At 49.4% G+C, this 18,934-nt stretch overlaps 1 protein-coding gene and 1 long non-coding RNA gene across 2 annotated transcripts; one reads left to right on the top strand and one right to left on the bottom strand.

Annotated features, from left to right (window-relative positions):
* The first annotated feature begins 878 nt into the window (after window positions 1-878).
* On the top strand, window positions 879-4,045 carry LOC134429174 (uncharacterized). The gene is made up of 3 exons (XR_010030537.1): window positions 879-944; window positions 3,326-3,385; window positions 3,959-4,045. It is a non-coding gene; the product is annotated as an uncharacterized LOC134429174 (long non-coding RNA).
* On the bottom strand, window positions 1,606-2,995 carry LOC134429173 (olfactory receptor 6M1-like). The gene has a single exon (XM_063176276.1). The coding sequence runs from the start codon at window positions 2,884-2,886 to the stop codon at window positions 1,942-1,944; it is 945 nt and encodes a 314-aa protein (XP_063032346.1). The 5' UTR covers window positions 2,887-2,995; the 3' UTR covers window positions 1,606-1,941.
* Window positions 4,046-18,934: the final 14,889 nt, after the last annotated feature.

The following is an 18,934-nucleotide window of genomic DNA, read 5'->3' as shown; positions in this document are numbered from 1 at the left end:
ATGCTGAGCCCTTTTGGGCAACCTGCTCCTCACCCCAAGCCTCATCATTGCCCCCTTGAACTGAGATCCTAAAACATCCAAAAATGTTCATGCAATTTATTATTTTATTTTTATTGTGTAACACATTATTTAGTGTTAATACTTTATCATTTATATATTTATTTGTATTTATAACAAGAGTATTTGTTTTTATTACCTAGTTTATATATTTATATAAAAAATCAATACAATTTTAGTAGCCAAGAAAATTAATGCTCAGTGTTTCCAAGTAACACAATTCCCTTCATTAATTAATTAGGCTGTATTAGCTGTTTATTTATTTGTCTTTCTGGTAATTAGTTATATTTGTAGACTTTTTGTCATCTTTTTAAAGATCTTTTTACAATACAGGGTCAAGGCGGGGGCTTGGGGGCATTTTGCGGTCCCCGCTGACATTTCTGGAGCACCTTCGGGGCATTTTTGGGTCTGGGGAGGCAATTCAGAGAGAACTTGAGGGTCTGGAGGACACTTAGGGGAGCCGGGTGGGCACTTGGAGGGGCACTCAGGGAGTCAGGGGCAGCACTTTGGGCTCCAGGGGGGGCCCTTGGAAGTCAGGGAGCGGAATCTGTGGCCCTTCGGGGTCCGGGCGGGCCCTTGCCGGGTTCGAACGGGCTGTCTGGGGCGCGGGGGGTGATGGGAGTTATAGGCGAGGGTATCATACGGTTTAACGGGGCAACGGAGCATCACGGGAGTTCAAAGCGCAGATGGAATGGCTCTCGGTGGAACGCGGAGCATTACGGGAGATAAAGTCCCGGCTAAGATAGCGCTGGACATCCGCCGCGGAGCATGATGGGAGCTGTAGTCCCGGAAGTTGCTGGAACACGATGTTTGGGGGTTCGGGAAGGCTCTTAGGGGACACTTTTGTGTCCGAGCCTCGACTTGAGATCCTCGGGGAAACGTAAACGGTTCGAGAGCCCTTGGGAGAAGCTCGGGGAGCTCTAACTGGGCTTTTTAGGGCGCGGGGCACGGCAGGAGTTTTAGGCGCGGGACTGTGTTCTGAGGGGCTCTGGGGTCGCGGGGGATGAGAGGAGATGAATTCCCAGAAGAGGCTGTACCGGGCATCTGTGGGGTTGGGAGCACTCAGGGGGGTCCGGAGACGCTTTTGAGGTCTCCCTAATGGGCGCTGAGGGGGCACTGAGGGATCCTGGAGGGTCTGGGGGACATTTATGGGACAGATGGGGGCGGATGGGGGGGGGGGGGGGGGGGGCGCCTGTACAGCGCGGGGCATGACGGGCGTTGTAGTCCCGACTGCAGTGGGACTTAATTGGGCCCCGGGGCATGACGGGAGTTGTAGGCAAAACCAGAAAACATGGCGCCCACCCTAGGCACCGCTCTCGGGGCCCCAGCCTCTGGCGCTCAATGGCTGCAGGCCGTGATGGGCGGGAGCCTCGGCAAATGGGAGGCGGTGGAGGCGGGAACAGCCCATTCACCCCCTCCTGTCCCTGCCAGTACAGCCCTGTCCGTCCCAATACACCTGAGTTCGTTCCCAGTCCCTTCCAATTCCCCCCAGTCTTCCCCACCTGCTCTCAGTGACTTTGCGATTCCAAACCTAGACACTGGGGCAGCTGGCTGTCCCAGGGAAGGAGCTGGACAAGGTGTCCGTTGCCCAGGAGCTGTAATTTGGATTGTCACTTGCCACTGTTCTTCTGAACTCTTCTCTGTTATGCAGATTGGCCCTTAATGAGCTGGTGGCTCTCCAGTAAATGGTCCTGGGAGCAGCCAGGGCAGAGAGTGAACTGAGTTTCTCCTCCTGCCATTGTCGATGCCCTGTCTGGGTGTGCAGATGAGTCTCTTATCTCTTAACCTGAGGCAGCCCTGTTTGGAAGCTGCACTCACAGGCGCTGCTATTGTGTAACAGATGACACCAGATTCTTGGGATGGCTTTCCAGAAATGCACCATGGTTAGGGGAAAAGCTTTGTTCTTGCCCTTGCAATGGATTTGCTCAGGGCCAGGATTACAGGTTTGTTCCGAAGGCTGTAGATGAATGGATTTAAGAATGGGTACAGGACTGTATTCAGCAGAGCTACACTTTTGTTGGTGCTCAAGGAAACAACTTCTGCAGGACGTGTGTAGAGAGCAATGCAGCTCCCGTAGGCAATGGATAAGGTGATGAGATGGGAAGAACACGTAGTCAAAGCTTTCTTCCTCCCAGAGGCTGCTGGAAGATGCAGAACACAGAAAACGATGCAGATGTAAAATGCCAGAGTCAAACACAAGGAACCCAGCACAACACAGGATATGAAGACAGAGTCTATTTTCCAGAGCAGGCTGGTGTCAGAGCAGGACAGTTTGAACAAGGGGGAGTTGTCACAAAAGAAATGGGGGATCTTGGAGCCACAGAAGGACAGCTTGGAGAGGAAGAGCAGCCGGTAGCTCAGCAGGGCAAAGCTGAGGATCCAAGCAGCAACAACCAGGCGGACACAGAGCTGAGGCTTCATGATGGCAGCATAGCGCAAAGGTTGGCAGATGGCAACATAGCGGTCAAAGGACATGACAACAAGCAGCATGAACTCTGTGCAGCCCATAGCAAAATAGAAATAGTTTTGGGCAAAGCAGCTGCTTAGTGAGAGAGTGTTCTGACCAGAACTCAGCATCACAAACAGTTTGATGCTTGTGGAGGATGTAAACCAGATTTCCAGGAAGGCCAGGTTGCTGATGAAAAAGTACATGGGGGTTTGCAGGTAGTGATCCACACACACAAGGAAAATGATGGTTGCATTCCCCATCACTGTTGTCAGGTACATGAGCAGAAGGACCAGAGAGAAAAATACCTGCAGCCTTGGATCCAGCTCTGGGAAACCCTCTAGGATGAACTCAGTAACTGCTGTTTCATTTTCTGGTCCCATGCTGAATTCCAGCTCATCCTGCTGAGACAGGAACAGGGCAAAAACAAGTGGGAAAATTTCACAGTCTGGACAAACATTTCTATCCTTCCTTCTCTGCTTCTTTCTTTTCCTGCAGTCTTGCTATAGAGCACAGAGATTGTGCTTCAAACAATTCTCACATCCTGATTGTTCTGTTTACCATTTCAGATAGAGACCCCACGGATTTATTGTGTTCTTTCTACCTTTTCCAAACACTTCCAAAGAATTCTTTCACCAGAACAGAGGATTCTAAAGAGTGTTTGGCTATTTCCCCCCTTTCCTGGGAAATTCCCAGCTCACACAAACCTACTGCAAAATCTGTCACACCCATGTGCCAAACACCTCTCATCTACAGCACAAACACTAAACTGTGAGATTACATCCAATCTGTGCATTGAACTTCCTTGTTTCTACTTTTCAGTACTTGCCTTTGGACCAGGAGTCCCTGAGGATCTGTTGATTCCAAAATAAGCAATCCCAAGTATGTCTTTTGCAATCCTCTGCTTTCTTCCACAGCTTTTCCCTCTCTGGCTCGTCAGGAAAGTAATGGGGAGGGCAGAATAGGGACCAAGTATAACTTGGTTTTTGAGTACTCCAAATGAGGACTGGAATTTATTATGGACCCACACAGAGTGTCACAATCTGAGCTGTCTCTTGTCTGCACCAAAATGCACCTGTTCCCGTGCAGTCCTTCATTGCTATTGCTATCAAATAACCCAAATGCAGAGTGAGAGAAAAGTGCCAGGAAGATATTTGTAATTTTTGTTTTGTGTGCCAGATGGGAGCACCCAGCCTCCAAATGTTCTCTTGTCTCCATTGGTTACAGAGGGAGCCTCGAGACAACAAATTCTTCTGGGTGCCTCCAGGGAATAGATTAAACTCACTTTTCAAGTCTCAAATCCCTGATTAATTAAGTAATTAAGTTACTCGGTTTTGAAACTAAAATACACAGCTAAGGAAAGATACATGAGAAAAATATATGCAATAAAGACTGTATTTTCTAATAAAGTCTAAAATAAAGCTATTTCTAAAAAAAAGGTATTTTCCTTTTCAGGTTTTTTGGTTTGCTTTTAGACATGAATAGCAGACCAGATGGCTTTGAAAATAGAATTATTTAAAATGCCGGGGACAAGAGGAGGGGGAAGCAGTGAAACAAAGCTCTGTTGATGGCAACCAGAGCACCGAAGTCACCGGTCCCCTGGGTGGCCCAAGGACTCTCCCATCTCATTGTCCACACAGAGCAGAGCAGAGGCTGGTCTGAGACAGGCCATCAACTTGAAACCAAGTGACTGAGCTCAGTCAAGAGCCCTCAAAATGAACCAACTCCAAAATGAGCAAAAATGAGTCACCTTCGAAATTACCTGTGGGACTGAAATGTTTTGGAGTTCTCCAGGTGGGGACTCGGGGCAGCCCTAGAGATGAGCAGATCCTGCTGGGCTCAGGCTGATTCTTGTGCATAAATGCAGTGATCACCAGCCTGGCTGGAGGCTCTGACTGCTTCAGAGACCCCTGTAGCACCTTCTGCTGCACAGCTGAGTAAAACTGAGCAAATCACAATTACTTGAGATGCTTCCACACTCCAAAGACCCAGGGCAGGTGGATTAATAGAACAAATCAGAACAGCTTTAAGTGAAGCCACATTTGATGCAGTTGAAGGCTCTGTTGCAAAGGGCCCTCATCCAATGTGAGTTATTCCACAATTCAATCTTTTCCCTGTGTTGGGAAGGATGAAAGTTTGGCAAGAAAGTCTCATAGATATGTATGCCTAGCAGAAAGATTTTTAAACGTAGAACCCAAAGAAGGAATAGAGATGGAAGCAAGTTTTTATATAGAAGAAAAGAATTGCTGATCCAGTCTTACTGGATAACCAAGGAGGCAAAGGGTCTGTTAGATGGGGTTTTTATGATTTAGAGCAGAGGATAAACCCACCTCAAACGAGATGTTTTTACCAAGCAGGAAGATAGCACAGGCAAACAAGCCTGCTGATGTTGCAAGTAGGAAAAAGGTCTCAGAATTTTCCACCGCAAGAAAACTGAAAAACAACTTCTAGCTTAAACTGTAATGTACTAACTTTTAGTGATTGGAGAATAGTAACATGAATATGGCAATTACTGGAGTTATGATAGGCTATAGGTAAAAGTTAAGGTATAGATTGGTTCTACTGTATTAAGATGCTCAGCAAAGAAGAGTATATAATGCAATGTAACCAAAACCAAAGGGTCTCCAGGCCTGCCTGGAGCTGACAGCTGTAGGCACAGCTCTGTCACCCATGACCCTGGACTGCTGTAACCTCTTGGATGGAATAAACTGCATTTTGGAGAGCTGCCTGGAGTCCTGCATCCCTCATTTCAGCTCTTACATCCCTGAGGGCTCATCAAAGAATAGCAGAGGAAGAAAGAAAAGAGCCTTGGTGTTAATCAATGTGCACATTGTAAGAAAGAGGCTTTTGAAAAGGGACTGTCTGCAGTTACAATACAAACCCCCCCTCTTGTGGCCATCACTGATGGTCCCTGAGGGGGACCAGAGGATTCTTTCCCAGCAGAACCTCTGGTCACAGCTAAGCTGGGGAGGGAGGAAGTCAATGAGGAGTTAGAATTTTTAGTGGCTACAGGAACTGGTCACTCTGTGCTAAATACAGCAAAAGGAAACTTGAGTAATAATTTTATAACAATCATTGGTGCAACAGGGAATGATGAAACTCAGCCATTTTTCCAGCCCATTGCTTTTAAATTAGGAAAACAAGGGATGACTCCCCAGTTTTTGTATCTACTCAATTTACTAAAGGCTCTCCTTGGATGACTTATCGGAAAACCTGAAAGATAAAATCAAGATTTAAATGGCAAAATGCAGGTTATTACTCCAAAATCTAATTATGTGAAAGCTTCTATTTTTGCACTGCAATCTTCAAAATCAGAATCTTCAAGATCCATCTGCCATCTGTATCACTTGAGGCACCTCTTTTCTGGGTTACTCGGGCACCTCTTCAGAGTACCAGTAAATCTGGTACTCTGAAGAGGTGCCCGAGTAACCCAGAGAAGCAGAGCCTCTAAGAAATAAATTGAAACCCTGAGCAAGACCAGTAAGACAAAAGCAATACCTTTTAAAAAAGAAATTTGTAAGGGTTTATTATCTCTTGTGAAAAGATTTATAAAATAAGGCCAGTTGAAGGAACATGAATTCAAATTTAATACCCCTATTCTGCCAGTTAAAAAGGCAAATGGAGAGGATTAGTTGCTGATACAGGATCCTAGAACCATAAATGAGACAGCAGGAGGTAAACACCTGTCAGCAGGAAATTCTTGTACTTTGCTAACAACATGGAGTGAAAAATTAAAATGGTTCACAGTATAGAATTTGAAAGTGGCTTTTTCTGTATCTCTTTGAGTAGTGAAGGTCAAGAACTATTTACTTCTGAACAGGAAAGTCCAAACACAGTGAGAAGAACCCAACTGACTCAGCCAGTTCTACCATAGGGGTTTAAAAATACCCCCACCATATTTGGAAACCAAGTGGCAAAAGAACTGGAGGAATGGAAACATCAGAACTGTCCTGGTTTAGGGCAAATTTGGGAGAAAACCTCCAAAAGGAGGGCCCCTCCAGAAAGCAAACCTACACAGCTCCTCCTCCCCCCATAACCGGTTTGGGAAGGATTCCTCAGAGAGAAGTAGAAAGAACCTGTTTATTTAACAGGCAAAGCACCCGCCAGGACACAAAATAAATGATACCGGATGACAAAACTCATTCACAGCTCTGAAAAGATGACAAATTCAGAAAGTCTCTCTTGGGGATGGTCGCTCTGTTCTCAGTCCCTGCAGTGCTGGGGCAGCTGCTGCAGCCACAAGGTGCAAACTCTCGGTGTTCCCAGGGCCCAGTCCAGAGCAGTTTCAAATGGTTCCAAAAAAGGGAAAGAAAAACAGTCCAGGGAAAATTCAGACTGCCTAGCTAAACTAACTAACAAGCAAAAGCAAAAGCAAGAGCAAAAGCAAGAGTAAAAAGCAAAAGCAGCCCTATGTACTGCACTGTCTGTGTCCCACCAACTGTGGGGGAGTGAGCAGGCTGATAACAAAACAAAACTTAGCTTTTCAGAGCCAGTCTTGAAGGCACAGAATGTAATATCCAGCATAAACACAGCAGACAACTGGGGATACAAGCATTATAACGTCACCCTAGGACAAGAACTCTCTTGGAGTCTTGTTCCAGTTTGGAGATGGCATTCTGAGGCCGCTGCAGCAATGCAGGAATCAGACTGTAGCATTGCAGAATTTTCTGTGACTTAGTGGATACAAAGTACAAACAGTCCAGACCACAGAACCCTACCTGAGATTTGAAATCCTCCATGGACAAAGGAGGTTGGGACAGGAAGGAAAAGAAGCAACTTGCCAACTCACATAGCCATAAATGATGAGTCACAGGCATTTCTCAGGGTGGTGGGATGATGTCAGCTATGCATCAGCAATTGTGGGCTGCTGGTAAACCTCTGTGTGAGCTCTTGAAGGCAGGCCAGCAGGACTTTATAGTCTGGACTGGTGTGGCATGGGCTGCCTTTTCACAGCTCCAGCGAGCCCTCATGCAGGCCCTGCTTTGAGGCTCCCAGACCCTGTGGACCCATTAGATCTGTTTCCCTATGAGAGATAAAACCCAGCACAGGGAGTGCTGTCACAGTTGCTGGAGACTGGAGCAGGGCTGTGCCTCTTTTCACAGCAACCAGACAATGTCAGTCAGGGCTGTCTGGGCTGTCTGGTGTCAGCAGCAGCTGCTCTTCTCTTGATCCAGAAAGCTCAAGAACTGACTTTCGGACAGAGTATAATAGTTTAAACATTCTTTCAATGCACAGCTCAAGATGAAACCTCCTGGGGATTTGAAGAAATCTGGACCAAACTTCCTTCATGGTTACTCAAGGTTTGGTTAAAACATTTGTTTAAATTGGTTAGCACAGTAATTGCTGTATGGATTTAGCTTGCATCACAATTCAGTGTTATAGTGCCCTACGCCATAAAATGAAATACAGATATTGAGAGACCAATGCCCATAAGGAACTGAGTGAAAAACGGAGGACTTGGTGAGGACAGTAGAACAGAACAGCATAACCTTGGAGAAACAGATAAAGGATGCAACTCACACAAAACACAAGCAGGATGACAGCTGTGCTCTGTAAGGCTTACAAAGCAGAAGTTATGCATAAAAATGATATTGCCCTTACTCAAAAGTTGAGGATCAGCCATCTAAAAAGGACAGCGGATGTTGGAGACAGACTCCAAAGAATCATATAAAGACTTCTGATAAGGGGTGCAACTATGTCAATTAAAGTCAAAGGAAGTGGGGATAGCTCATGAATATGTAATAAGTGTACCTGCAAAAAACTGTTCACTTGATGCTCAGTGCACTCAGATGGATTAAGGATCACCCAAATAACTGCCATGCTGTATGTAATAAAGAATATGTAGTTTCAAATACTCAAAACTGTGTGACAAGGTTTCTATCCAGCAGATTTCACTATCTGTCACTATATGACACGAAATAACACAATGCACACACACTGCTGTTCTCAAGGCAAAAAAGGGAAGTTTATTTTCTGACTCCAACATTTATAGATTTCCAAAAGTGACAGTGGATTGGAGGGTGACAGTGCCACCTCTCCAATGACAGTGGACAATCCAGCAGTCAATCAAATTTCTCCTCCTCCATAAAAGAATGCAAAACAATAAGTTATTTACAGAAAGTGTGTGAGAAAGTTTAATACAAGAATGTAAACATCAGAAGGCATAGAAAATCTTAAAGAATCAGGGAGACAAGCACCAGTGGTGTCTTTGACTCCTTTTGCCCCACAGTTTCACAATGGCCCCTTGGCTCCATGAGGCTCTGCTCTATAACAAAAGACCCTTGGTTCCATTGGGTTCCATACTGTCAGAATGGCCTCCTTGGTTCTCCACTGCCACAATGCTCTCCTTGATTCCACAAGGCCTTGGTGTGTCACAACAGCCCCGTGGTTCCATGAACTGCCATACTGTCGCCCTGGTCTCTTGGATCTGCAGTGTCACAATGGACAATTGGTCACAAGCAGCCCCACTGTGTCACCATGAATATTTGGTTCCATGGGGCCCAACATTGTCACAATGGCTCCTTGGTTCCACGAGGTTCCACAGCATCACCATGGTCTCCTTGGACCCACAGTATCTCCATGGACCATTGGTTCCATGTGGCCCTGCTGTGTCACAGTGGTTCCTTGGTTCCATGAAGCCCCACTGCATAACAATGGAATCTTGGTCCTCTGAGGTTCTGTACTGTCACCATGGTCCCCTTGGTTCTGGACTGTAACAATGGATCCTTGGTTCCACAAGGTTCCATGATGTCACAATGGTCTCCTCAGATACACACTGTCACAATGGAAAATCGGCTCCACAGGCCCTGCAGTGTCACAATAAACCCTCAGTGCCGTGAGGTTCTGTGGTGTCACAATGGTCTGCCTGGTTCAACAAGGCCCTGGAGTGTCACAATGGCTGCTTGGTTCCATGAGCTTTCATAGCATCAACAATGGTCTCCTTGTTTCTGCAGTGTCACAATGGACTCTGGTTCAATGAGGTCCCTAAATGTCGCTGGTCTCCTGGGTTCCATGTGGCCCTGCTGTGTCACCACAGCCCCTTGGTTCCATGAGTTTCTGTACTGTTAGCAGGGAGTCCAGGGGGGAGTCCAGGTTTCTGTATCTCCAGAGGTAGGGGCTGATCAGTGCCATGGGGGCAGTACAAAGATGGGGCCAATGGGGGAACGGGGAGGGAGTGGCTGAGGGACACAGTACAAGGGGAAGGAGCCAATGGGGTTGAACAGCTTTTGAGGGAAGTTTCTTGTGTCTCCCTAACCCAAGGAATGCCTCTAAGGGTCTCCACAGCTGCAGAGTGTCAAAATGGCCCCTTGGTTAATTTGAGCTCCTCAGAATCACAGTGGTCCCTTGCCTGCATGAGGCCCAGCTGTGTCACACTGGCCCCATGCTTCCACTGGGCCCCACAGCGTCACAATTGTTCCCTCTAAGTTCCATGAGGCCGCACAATATCACAATGGACCATGAGTCCCGCACTGTTCCAAGAATCCTTAGTTCCATGGGGCCCTGTAGTGGCACCATTTTCTCCTTGGTTCCATGGTGCCACACAGGGCCACAATTGCCCTTTGGCCCAACAGGGCCTCATAGTGTCACAATGGACTCCTTGGTTCCATGGAGACACAAAGTGCCACAATGGCCCTTTGGTTTCACAAGGCCTGAAAGTGTGAAAATGGCCTCCATGGTACCATAAGGCTGTGCTGTGTCACAATGGACTTTTGGTTCCATGATGCCCCATAGGGTCACAGTGGTCTCCTAGGTTCTGCACTTTAAGAATGCCCCCTTTGTCGTTTAGAGCCATGCAGTGTCACTATTGTGCCCTTGGTTCCATGAGGCCTTGCTGTGTCACAATGGCCCACTTGGTTCCATGATGTCCCATAGCAGAGCAATGGCCTCCTTGGTTCCACGGTGTCAGAATGGCCCCTTTGTCCCATGGAGCCCCACAGTGTCACTGTGGTCCCTGTGATTCCATGAGGTACAGAGGTGTCACAATGCCCCCTTGGTTCCAATGGGTTCTGAAGGGCCATAATGTTCTCCATGGTTCCATGAGGTCCTGCAATATCCAAATGGACCCTTGGTTCCAAGGGCCCTGCAGTGTCACAAGGCTGCCTTAGTTCCACAAGGCCCTGCAGTGTCATGGTGGCTCCTTGGCTCCATGAGGCAAAGCAGAATCAGAATGGCCCCTTGGTTCCATGGAGCACCACGGTGTCACCATGGTCCCAGTGGTTCCACAGGGCCCCTCAGTGTAACAATGGACTTTTGGTTCCCTGAGGTTCCTCAGTGTCTCAGTGGCCCCTTGGCTCCATGTGGCCCCGCTGTGTCACAGTGCCACGTGGTTCCATGAGGCCCCACAGTGTCCAAATGTTCTCCTTGGTTCTGGGAAGCCCCACAGAGCCACAAGGGACCCTTTTTCCCAGGAGCCTTTGCTGGGTCACAATGGACTTTTGGTTCCAGGAGCTTTCACACTGTCAACAATGATCTGAGCACTGCATTGTCACCATGGATCCTTTGTTCCATGAGGTTCCATAGCCGAATATGATACCCTTGATTCAAGAAGGTTCTGCAGTGTCCCAATGGACCATTGGTTCCATGCAGCCCCACACTGTCACAATGACACCATGGCTCCATGATCTTCCATACTGTCAGCAATGCTCTCCTTGAGGACTTGCTCTGATACAATGGACTTTGGTTCCATGGGGTTCCACTGCATCACAATGGACCCTTTGTTCCATGGGGTTCCACAATGTCACAGCTGAGTCCTTGGTTCTGTGAACCTCTGCTGTCACCAAATGTCCAAAATATCAGAATAAGGCTCCTTAACACTAATTTGCTAATTCAGAGGGAATCATTTATTCAGGCCTGAGGTCCACCATGTGATAACTCCTAACCTTACATGGACATGGAATTCTACCAGTATGTTGCTTATATACAGTCACTAAATGTGAATGACAATTTACCATTTGCATTAAACCCACCCCAAGTTCACAAACAAGGTCTTGTTTTCTCTATCCCTGCACCCTTGAGCCAGATGTCTTCTTCTTCTCTTCCAACCCTCCTTGCTGGGAAAGCAGCCCCTGCATGCCTTGTTCCTGTGCTGAAAGTTCACAGGCAGGGGAAAAATGGAATGAACACTTTTGGTATCAGCCCCAGGCTTTGTGTGGGCAGGAAGGAGGCAGAGCTGTCAGCAAAGGAAGGGCCCAGCCAGGTGGGGCAGCCGGGGGATGCCGACAGCCTGCAGGGACAGAGGCCCAGGGCAGGGACACCGTGGGACAGCCTGGGCTGCACAGGGCACAGGGATGGGCAGCAGCTGCAAGACAGCCCTGCCAGAGCCAACTTGGGCAGCACTTTGGCCATGGCTGCTGGCCCTGGGCCTGAGGCAGGAGCAGGAGACAAGTGACCCTTGCAGGGCTGGGGCCTCATTGCCTCCTTGTCCCTGCTCAGCAGCCTGGCAGGGGCCGCCCCATGCTCCTGCCCTTGGCATTGCACATCCCCACATGCCAGTGCCCATCCCGGGAAGAGCCCTGAGCAAGGAGGGAGGGACAGGATCTGCCTGGCCAGGGGCTGGGGCTCAGGCCTTGGCCCTTTGCATTCCTCAAACACATCCAGGTGTGCTCAGCACCACAGATACCTTGGCCTTGTTTGTCCCCAGCTGCCATCACTGACTCCAGCGTTCTGCTCTAACTGGAATCTGGGGACACTTTCCCTGTCGTGTCCCTCAGTGGGACCCATTAAAACTTCAAGAAACTTCAGTCTATCAGTTTAAGTTTGAGTGCTTGAGAAGTTTTTTGAAGACACTCTCTCGGACTGTGTCTGATGTAAACAACACCAAAGCCCTGAGAGGGTAATTAAAGTTTTCCTAGTCCAGTTATGGAGAAAGATTTTAAAGAACTCGTGAGAAATACACATTCCTATTTTAAATAAAGTATTTTATTTTATTTTATTTCTCTTTAGGGCAGAGGTGATTGCAGCATTCTGTGATTGATATTGACCTGGGGTCTCTCCTCAGCAGCTCTGGCCTGCTCACAGAAGCTGTGCCTTGAGCTCTGACCCAGTGTGGACAACCTTGCTCAACATTGCCCAGCCCCATCCTGTCTGTCCTCTCTCCCCTGGGCCCTGCTGTGCTTGCAGAGCTGGCTGCACCCAGCCTAAGAGGGGTTTTCCCTTTTTGGGGTTTTTTGAAGCAATCTGAAACTGCTGAGTTTCCCCACTGCAAACAGACACACTGCTCAGGTGTGTGCCAGCCCCAGGTGCCACCAAAGGCACTGCAGAGCTGCCCTGGGCCAGCTGTGAGGGTGGATCATCAGCCCAAGCTGCCCTGGGCCCCTGCAAGGGGCTGTGGCCATGGGCACTGCACTGACCCCACTGCTGGGTTTGGGTGCCACGGCCACCGTGAGAAATGAAACTGTCCTTGGAAACACTGGGGAGGACTGGGACATACTGGGGACATTGGGAATGCTGTGGGAGACACTGGGACATACTGAGAGTGACACTGGGGAGGACTGGGACAACCGGGTGACACTGGGGATCCTGTGGATGACATTGGGGGGGAACTGGGAACGACTAGGAATGAACTCAGGTGTATTGGTAGGAACTGGGCTGTACTGGGAGGGATTGGAGGGGCACTGCATTGTACTGTGTTCTACTTGGGATGAACTGGGCTTTACTGGGGTTATACTGGTCTGTGCTGGGAATGAACTCGGCTGTACTTGGAGGGACTGGAGGAGAGTGATTTTGCTGCTCCCACCTCCACTGCATCCCATTTTCTGAGGCTCTCGCCCATCGCTTCCAGCAGCCAATCAGTGAAGGGACCAGAGCCCTGAGGGCGGTGCCCAATGTCAGCACCATATTTTATTTTTGCCTACAACTCCCATGATGCCCCGCGGACCGTTTGAGTCTCGTTGGAGTCGGGTCTACAACGCCCGTCATGCCCCGCGCTCCACAGAAACCCCGGGATGCGCCCCCATCTGTCCCATCAGTGTCCCCCAGATCCTCCAGGATCCCTCAGTGCCCCCTCAGCGCCCATTCGGGACCCCCAAAAAGCGTCTCTGCACCCCCTGAGTGCTCCCAACCCCACAGATGCCTGGTACAGCCACTTCTGGGAATTCATCTCCTCTCATCCCCCGCGGCCCCAGAGCACAGAACACAGTCCCGCGCCTAAAAGTCCTGCTGTACCCCGCGCCATAAAGAGCCTGGTTAGAGCTCCGCGAGCGGCCCCCAGGGGCTCCCGAGCTGTTTGAGTTCCCCCGAGGACCTCACGTCGAGGCTCCGACGCAAAAGTGTCCCCCAAGAGCCTTCCTGGAGACCCAAACACAGCGTTCCAACCGCTTCGGGGACTACAGCTCCCAGCATGCTCCGCGGCGGATGTCCGGCGCTATCTTAGCTGGGACTTCATCTCCCGTCATCCCCCGCGCCCTACTGAGAGTCAATGTAGCTGCGCTTTGAACTCCCGTGATGCTCCGCGGCCCCGGTAACCCTAGGATACACTCGCTTACAACTCCCATCACCCCCCGCGCCCCAGAGAGCCCCCTCAGAGCCCCCCAAGCGCCCGCCCAGACCCCGAAGGGCCCCAAATTCCCCTCCCTGACCTCCAAGGGCCCCCCTGGACCCCCAAGTGCTGCCCCTGACCCCAAACTGTCGTTCAGAATCCCTGAGTGCCTCTCCAAGTGCCCACCCGGCTCCCCCAGGTGTCCTCCAGATCCTCAAGTTCTCTCTGAATTCCCTCCCCAGACCCAAAACTGCCCCAAATATGTCCCAGAAATGTCTCCATGGACCCCAAAGTAGCCCCTTTTACCCTGTCTGTGAAAGTTATAAGAATGATGACAAAAGCATTTGAAATAGAACTAATTATCGTAAAAAAGGAGAAATTGATAGCCAACACCGGTCAATGAATTAATGAAGGGAATTGTGTTTCATAGCATCAGTGACCAATAAATTTTTTGATTGCTAAGAATGTATGGATTTTTTAAATATAAATATAAAATATGGCAATACAAATATAGAATAATGCTATTCTAAATCAGAAAAAATAATTATCATTTATTAATTAATTACATTTTATGTTTATGGGAAGTTGCATACATTTTTTATGTTTTGGGATGTCAGTCTGTAAGAGACGGTCCAAAGATCCCTCATCTGCCTCACGACTACCATCAAGGACAGAGATTGAAGCGCTCTCCAAGAACTGAGATGAGACCCTTGAAATTCTTACTCAGGGTGCTGGCCTGACTGGAGCGGGATGTCCGCCATGGGAAGCGGGATGTTTCCCATAGGAACCAGTCCTGAAACAACGGGCCCCGCTCACTGCTGGCACCAGTTTGTGCTGTTCAGAACTGGACTGTCTGTACCTGTTCCCAATGGATTTATTCTCCACTGTGCCCTCGATGTGCCGTCCTGCTCCCCTCCCGGCGGTAGATTATAAAAGAGCCCTGAGTTAACCAAAGACTTTGAGACTCTCCCTGATGTGACAATATGGATGTATTGGCCGGACCATGAGGATTTCATCTCGCTGTTGGTAGCTACTCCCCTCACCCAACCCTCCTTTCTCTCTCTCTCTGTCCTTTATCTCCTTTCTAATCCTTTTGTTACATCTTCTGTGGGCACTCAATAAAAGGTGCATTTGTTTTGATTAATACTGAAAGTCCCCTGCTATGTGTCTTTAGGTACTGGAAAATAATGATAAATAAAGTACACATAGTTCATAGTATAAAATGTAGGCACCAGCCCAGGGGCAGGGAGTGTGCCTCTGTCTGACCTCTGGCAGGCCAGAGAAAAAATTTTATAGATAAGAAACAATAAAGTACCTTGGAAACCAGAGCCGAAGAATTCAGATTCCTTCAAAACACCAGGCTGGGAGAAAAGGATTCTCAGGGTTATCCCTGACTGCAGGGAACCGGAGATTGGCCTTCTGAGCTGTCTGGGTCAACATTGGAGTAAATCTGGAAGTTTTCCTTTAGCCCATTAAGCCATGTTGCTGGGGTTTCGTCTTTTTCCTGTCACACACTAACCTGGTATTACTCCCTCTAGGGACTGATTCTTTTATCCCTCTGGTCATCATGGACTGTAATCTCTCATATTCCTTCTCCCCTCTTCTTGATTAGGGTCCCAATCAGGCTCCACTGAAGGCATGTTTTGGTAACCTGGGGGCCCGGGTTGGTTTTCTCCCTCCCAAATTTTCATTCCTGCAGTTCTTATTAATCGAGTCTCTTCTGGCGAAAATAGGATGTTAAAGATGGAGCTCAATTCTCCACATGTATAAATATTAGGGCTAAAAATGGATCAATTTGATTTGCTATTCCTACTGGGTCTTCCACTAAATTTCACAATTCTTTCTTAAAGTTTCTAACTTGGGACGCAGTCAAAGGAGCGTTTACAAACCCAATCTCACTGGCCACCCTGCCCATGGGAACTTCTCTGAGGGGGAACAATTTTTCCACTTTAGCCACTTTGGACTGGGTGTTACAACATCAGCTGTGGAGGCTGACTGGGTAACTTCACTCTTGGGCAGGAGATTCTGAGATGTTGTTTGGCTTCTCATTTGTGGTGGGGAGGCAGGGCAGGAGCTTGCTGGTGAATAAGGGGTGCATGAGATGGCAGAGGTAAGGGGACGGTAGTGAAAGGTAAAGAGAGTAAGGACAGGGTTGAGGGGAAGGTGGTGAGGTATAACTGGGTTAGGAGGTGGTAAAGGAATGACAGCTGGGAGAGGAGGAGGAATTGGGTACACAGACAGAGGAATTGGAGGAAGGATTTGAGGTACTGTAAGGGTAGGAGGAAGTAAGTGGTCAAGGAGGTCACAGTTTTTGTCAGCCTTCCCAGCCTCTTCTTTTACTTTACTGACTTGCTTTCCCTCTTTTAATTTATAGACTCTTGTATTTTCCTCCTCTGAGGTGTACTTTAGCCAACAGGTGACGTTCTGTATGTGATGGGCCTTTTGCAGGAACTTGGGGCCAAAAAGAAGGTGCATCACCTTTGGACAGAGAGGTAAGTAACTCAGGAAATGTTTAAGGATGTTTTTAGCTCATGCAGAAAGAAAATTAGAGAGGTGAAAGCTTAAGGCTTAACCAGGCCACTTCTGTAAAGGATAATAAAAATGTTTCTAAAAGTATATTAGTGGCAAAAGGAGGTACAAGGACAATCTCCATTCATTATTGGGGGAGATGTGGTTACCAAATATGAGGGAAAGGCTGAGGTGCTTAGCCCCTCTTTGCCTCAGTTTTCAAGAATAAGTCAAATTGTCTTCAAGACAAGTGTTCTCCTGAGCTGGTGGATGGGCACAGAGAGCAGAACAGCCCCCTGGAATCCAGGAGGAAGCAGCTGGGGACCTGCTGAGCCACTCAGATGCTCACAGGTGTCTCTGGGAGCAGATGGGATCCATCCCAGGGGGATGAGGGAGCTGGTGGATGAGCTCCCCAAGCTGCTCTCTATCATTTACCATCAGTGCTGGCTCAGCAGGGAGGTCCCAGAGCACTGGAGATGCCAATGTGAGCCTGTCCCCAAGAACGGCTGGAAGGAGGATCTGGGCAACTCCAGGCCTGTCAGCCTGACCTGGGTGCCTGGCAAGGTTATGGAACAGATCACCTTGAATGCCATCCCAGGGCACCCACAGGATGGCCCAGGGATCAGAGCCAGCCAGCGCAGATTTCAATGTCTGCAATGATGATCTGCATAAGGGGACTGAGTCCAGCATAGGCAAATTTGCAGATAACACCAAGCTGGGTGTGAGTGTGGACTTGCTGGAGGGTAGGAGGGCTCTGCAAAGGGCCCTGGACAGGCTGGATCCAGGGCCCAAATCCAACAAGGTGAGGTTGAACAAGACCAAGTGCTGGGTCCTGTACTTTGGCCACAACAACTCCTGCAGTGCTACAGGCTGGGGACAGAGTGGCTGGACAGCAGGCAGGCAGAAAGGGACCTGCAGGGACTGATGGACAGCAGGCTGGACATGAGGCAGCAGTGTGCCCAGGTGGCCAAGAAGGCCAATGGCTCCTGGCCTGGCTCAGGAATGGTGTGGCCAGCAGGAGCAGGGCAGGGATTCTTCCCCTGCACTCAGCACTGGTGAGGCCACACCTCGAGTGCTGTGTCCAGTTCTGGGCCCCAATTTAGGAAGGACATGGAGGGGCTGGAGTGTGTCCAGAGAAGGGCAACAAGGCTGGGGAGGGGTCTGGAACAGAAGTGTGGTTAAAAAGACCTGAGGGAGCTGGGTTAAATAATCTCGAGGAGGGTCAGGGCAGACAGGGTGGTTGGAGGTTGGAGTTGATAATCTTAAAGGTTTGTCCCAGTAAACTTTTAAGTGGTTTCCTTTCTGTCCCCCAGTCCTTGCTGGCCCCAGGGGCTGATGGCATTTGTGCTCCCTCAGGTTCATGTCCCCACACCAACAGCATGGGGGTGCTCCCCCTGCTCTGTGCACAGCAAACAGAGGCTGCTGAGCCAGTGCTGCCGTGTCTGTGCCTGCAAGGATGGGGCACCTGTGTGAGCTGGGGGAGAGGCCAGGGCTGCAGAGGGGGGATGTTGTTGGCAGCTCCATGAGGACGCTCTGGGACGCTGCCCTGGGCTGCGGAGCACACTGGGGATGGATCAGCCCCTGCTCTGCTGCTCCATCCCGTCTGCCCCAGGGCCCTTGCAGAGCCCCAGCCATGGTGTTTATCCCCAGCCTGGCCACAGCCAGCCTGGGGCTGCTCACGGGGCTTTTCTGTGCTGAGCATTGGCCTGGGTGTGTTCTTGAGAGAGCCTGGGCAAGGAGCCTGGAGCCCCCAGGCCCTGGCCTGAGGCGTCAGCGCTGCCCCAGCAGTGCCCATGGCCTGTCCCTGCTTCAGCCACGGCACTGCCACCCCCAGGGCTGTGCCCGGCCCTGAGAGCACTCAGGCCCTGCAGCAACACCAGGGCCACCAGGGCAGCAGGGCAGGGCCACAGCAGCAGCACTGGCAACACCAAGTGTTGCTGCTGCTGGGCACAGGTGCTGTGCCAGCCTTGATCTGCCCCCAGCTCTGCACACAGACATTGCTGCTGCAGCTCCAGAGAAGGCAACAAAAGGGGGAACTCTGGTGAAAACTTTGCTGGGAGATCCTTTATTCTTTCTAAAGCCACTGAGAGTGCAGCTCTTCATTGGCCCAGCTTGGAGCCACAGGGAAGGTGGAGAGAAACAAAATAAGAAATGTCACAATGATCATCCTTTATTGCAATTATAAAAAAAATAAAACAAAAGAAAGGGAAGAACAAATTAAGCACCAATTCCAAGTAGTATCAAAGATGACTTTTAATGCAACTGGTTGGCAGAAACCGGACAGCAGTTTAATGTTCCTGAAACCATCCAGTCATCAGTGCCCACATGGAAGCCTTGAGCTCCTGGTTCCTCAGGCTGTAGATGAGGGGGTTCAGGGCTGGAGGCACCACCGAGTACAGAACTGACAGGGCCAGATCCATGGATGGGGAGGAGATAAAGGGGGGCTT

The sequence above is a fragment of the Melospiza melodia genome, chromosome 25 (assembly GCF_035770615.1).
Source record: "Melospiza melodia melodia isolate bMelMel2 chromosome 25, bMelMel2.pri, whole genome shotgun sequence".
Lineage (NCBI taxonomy): Eukaryota > Metazoa > Chordata > Aves > Passeriformes > Passerellidae > Melospiza > Melospiza melodia.
The sequence above is the reverse complement of the archived record's forward strand: the minus strand, read 5'-3'. Positions and strand labels throughout refer to the sequence as shown.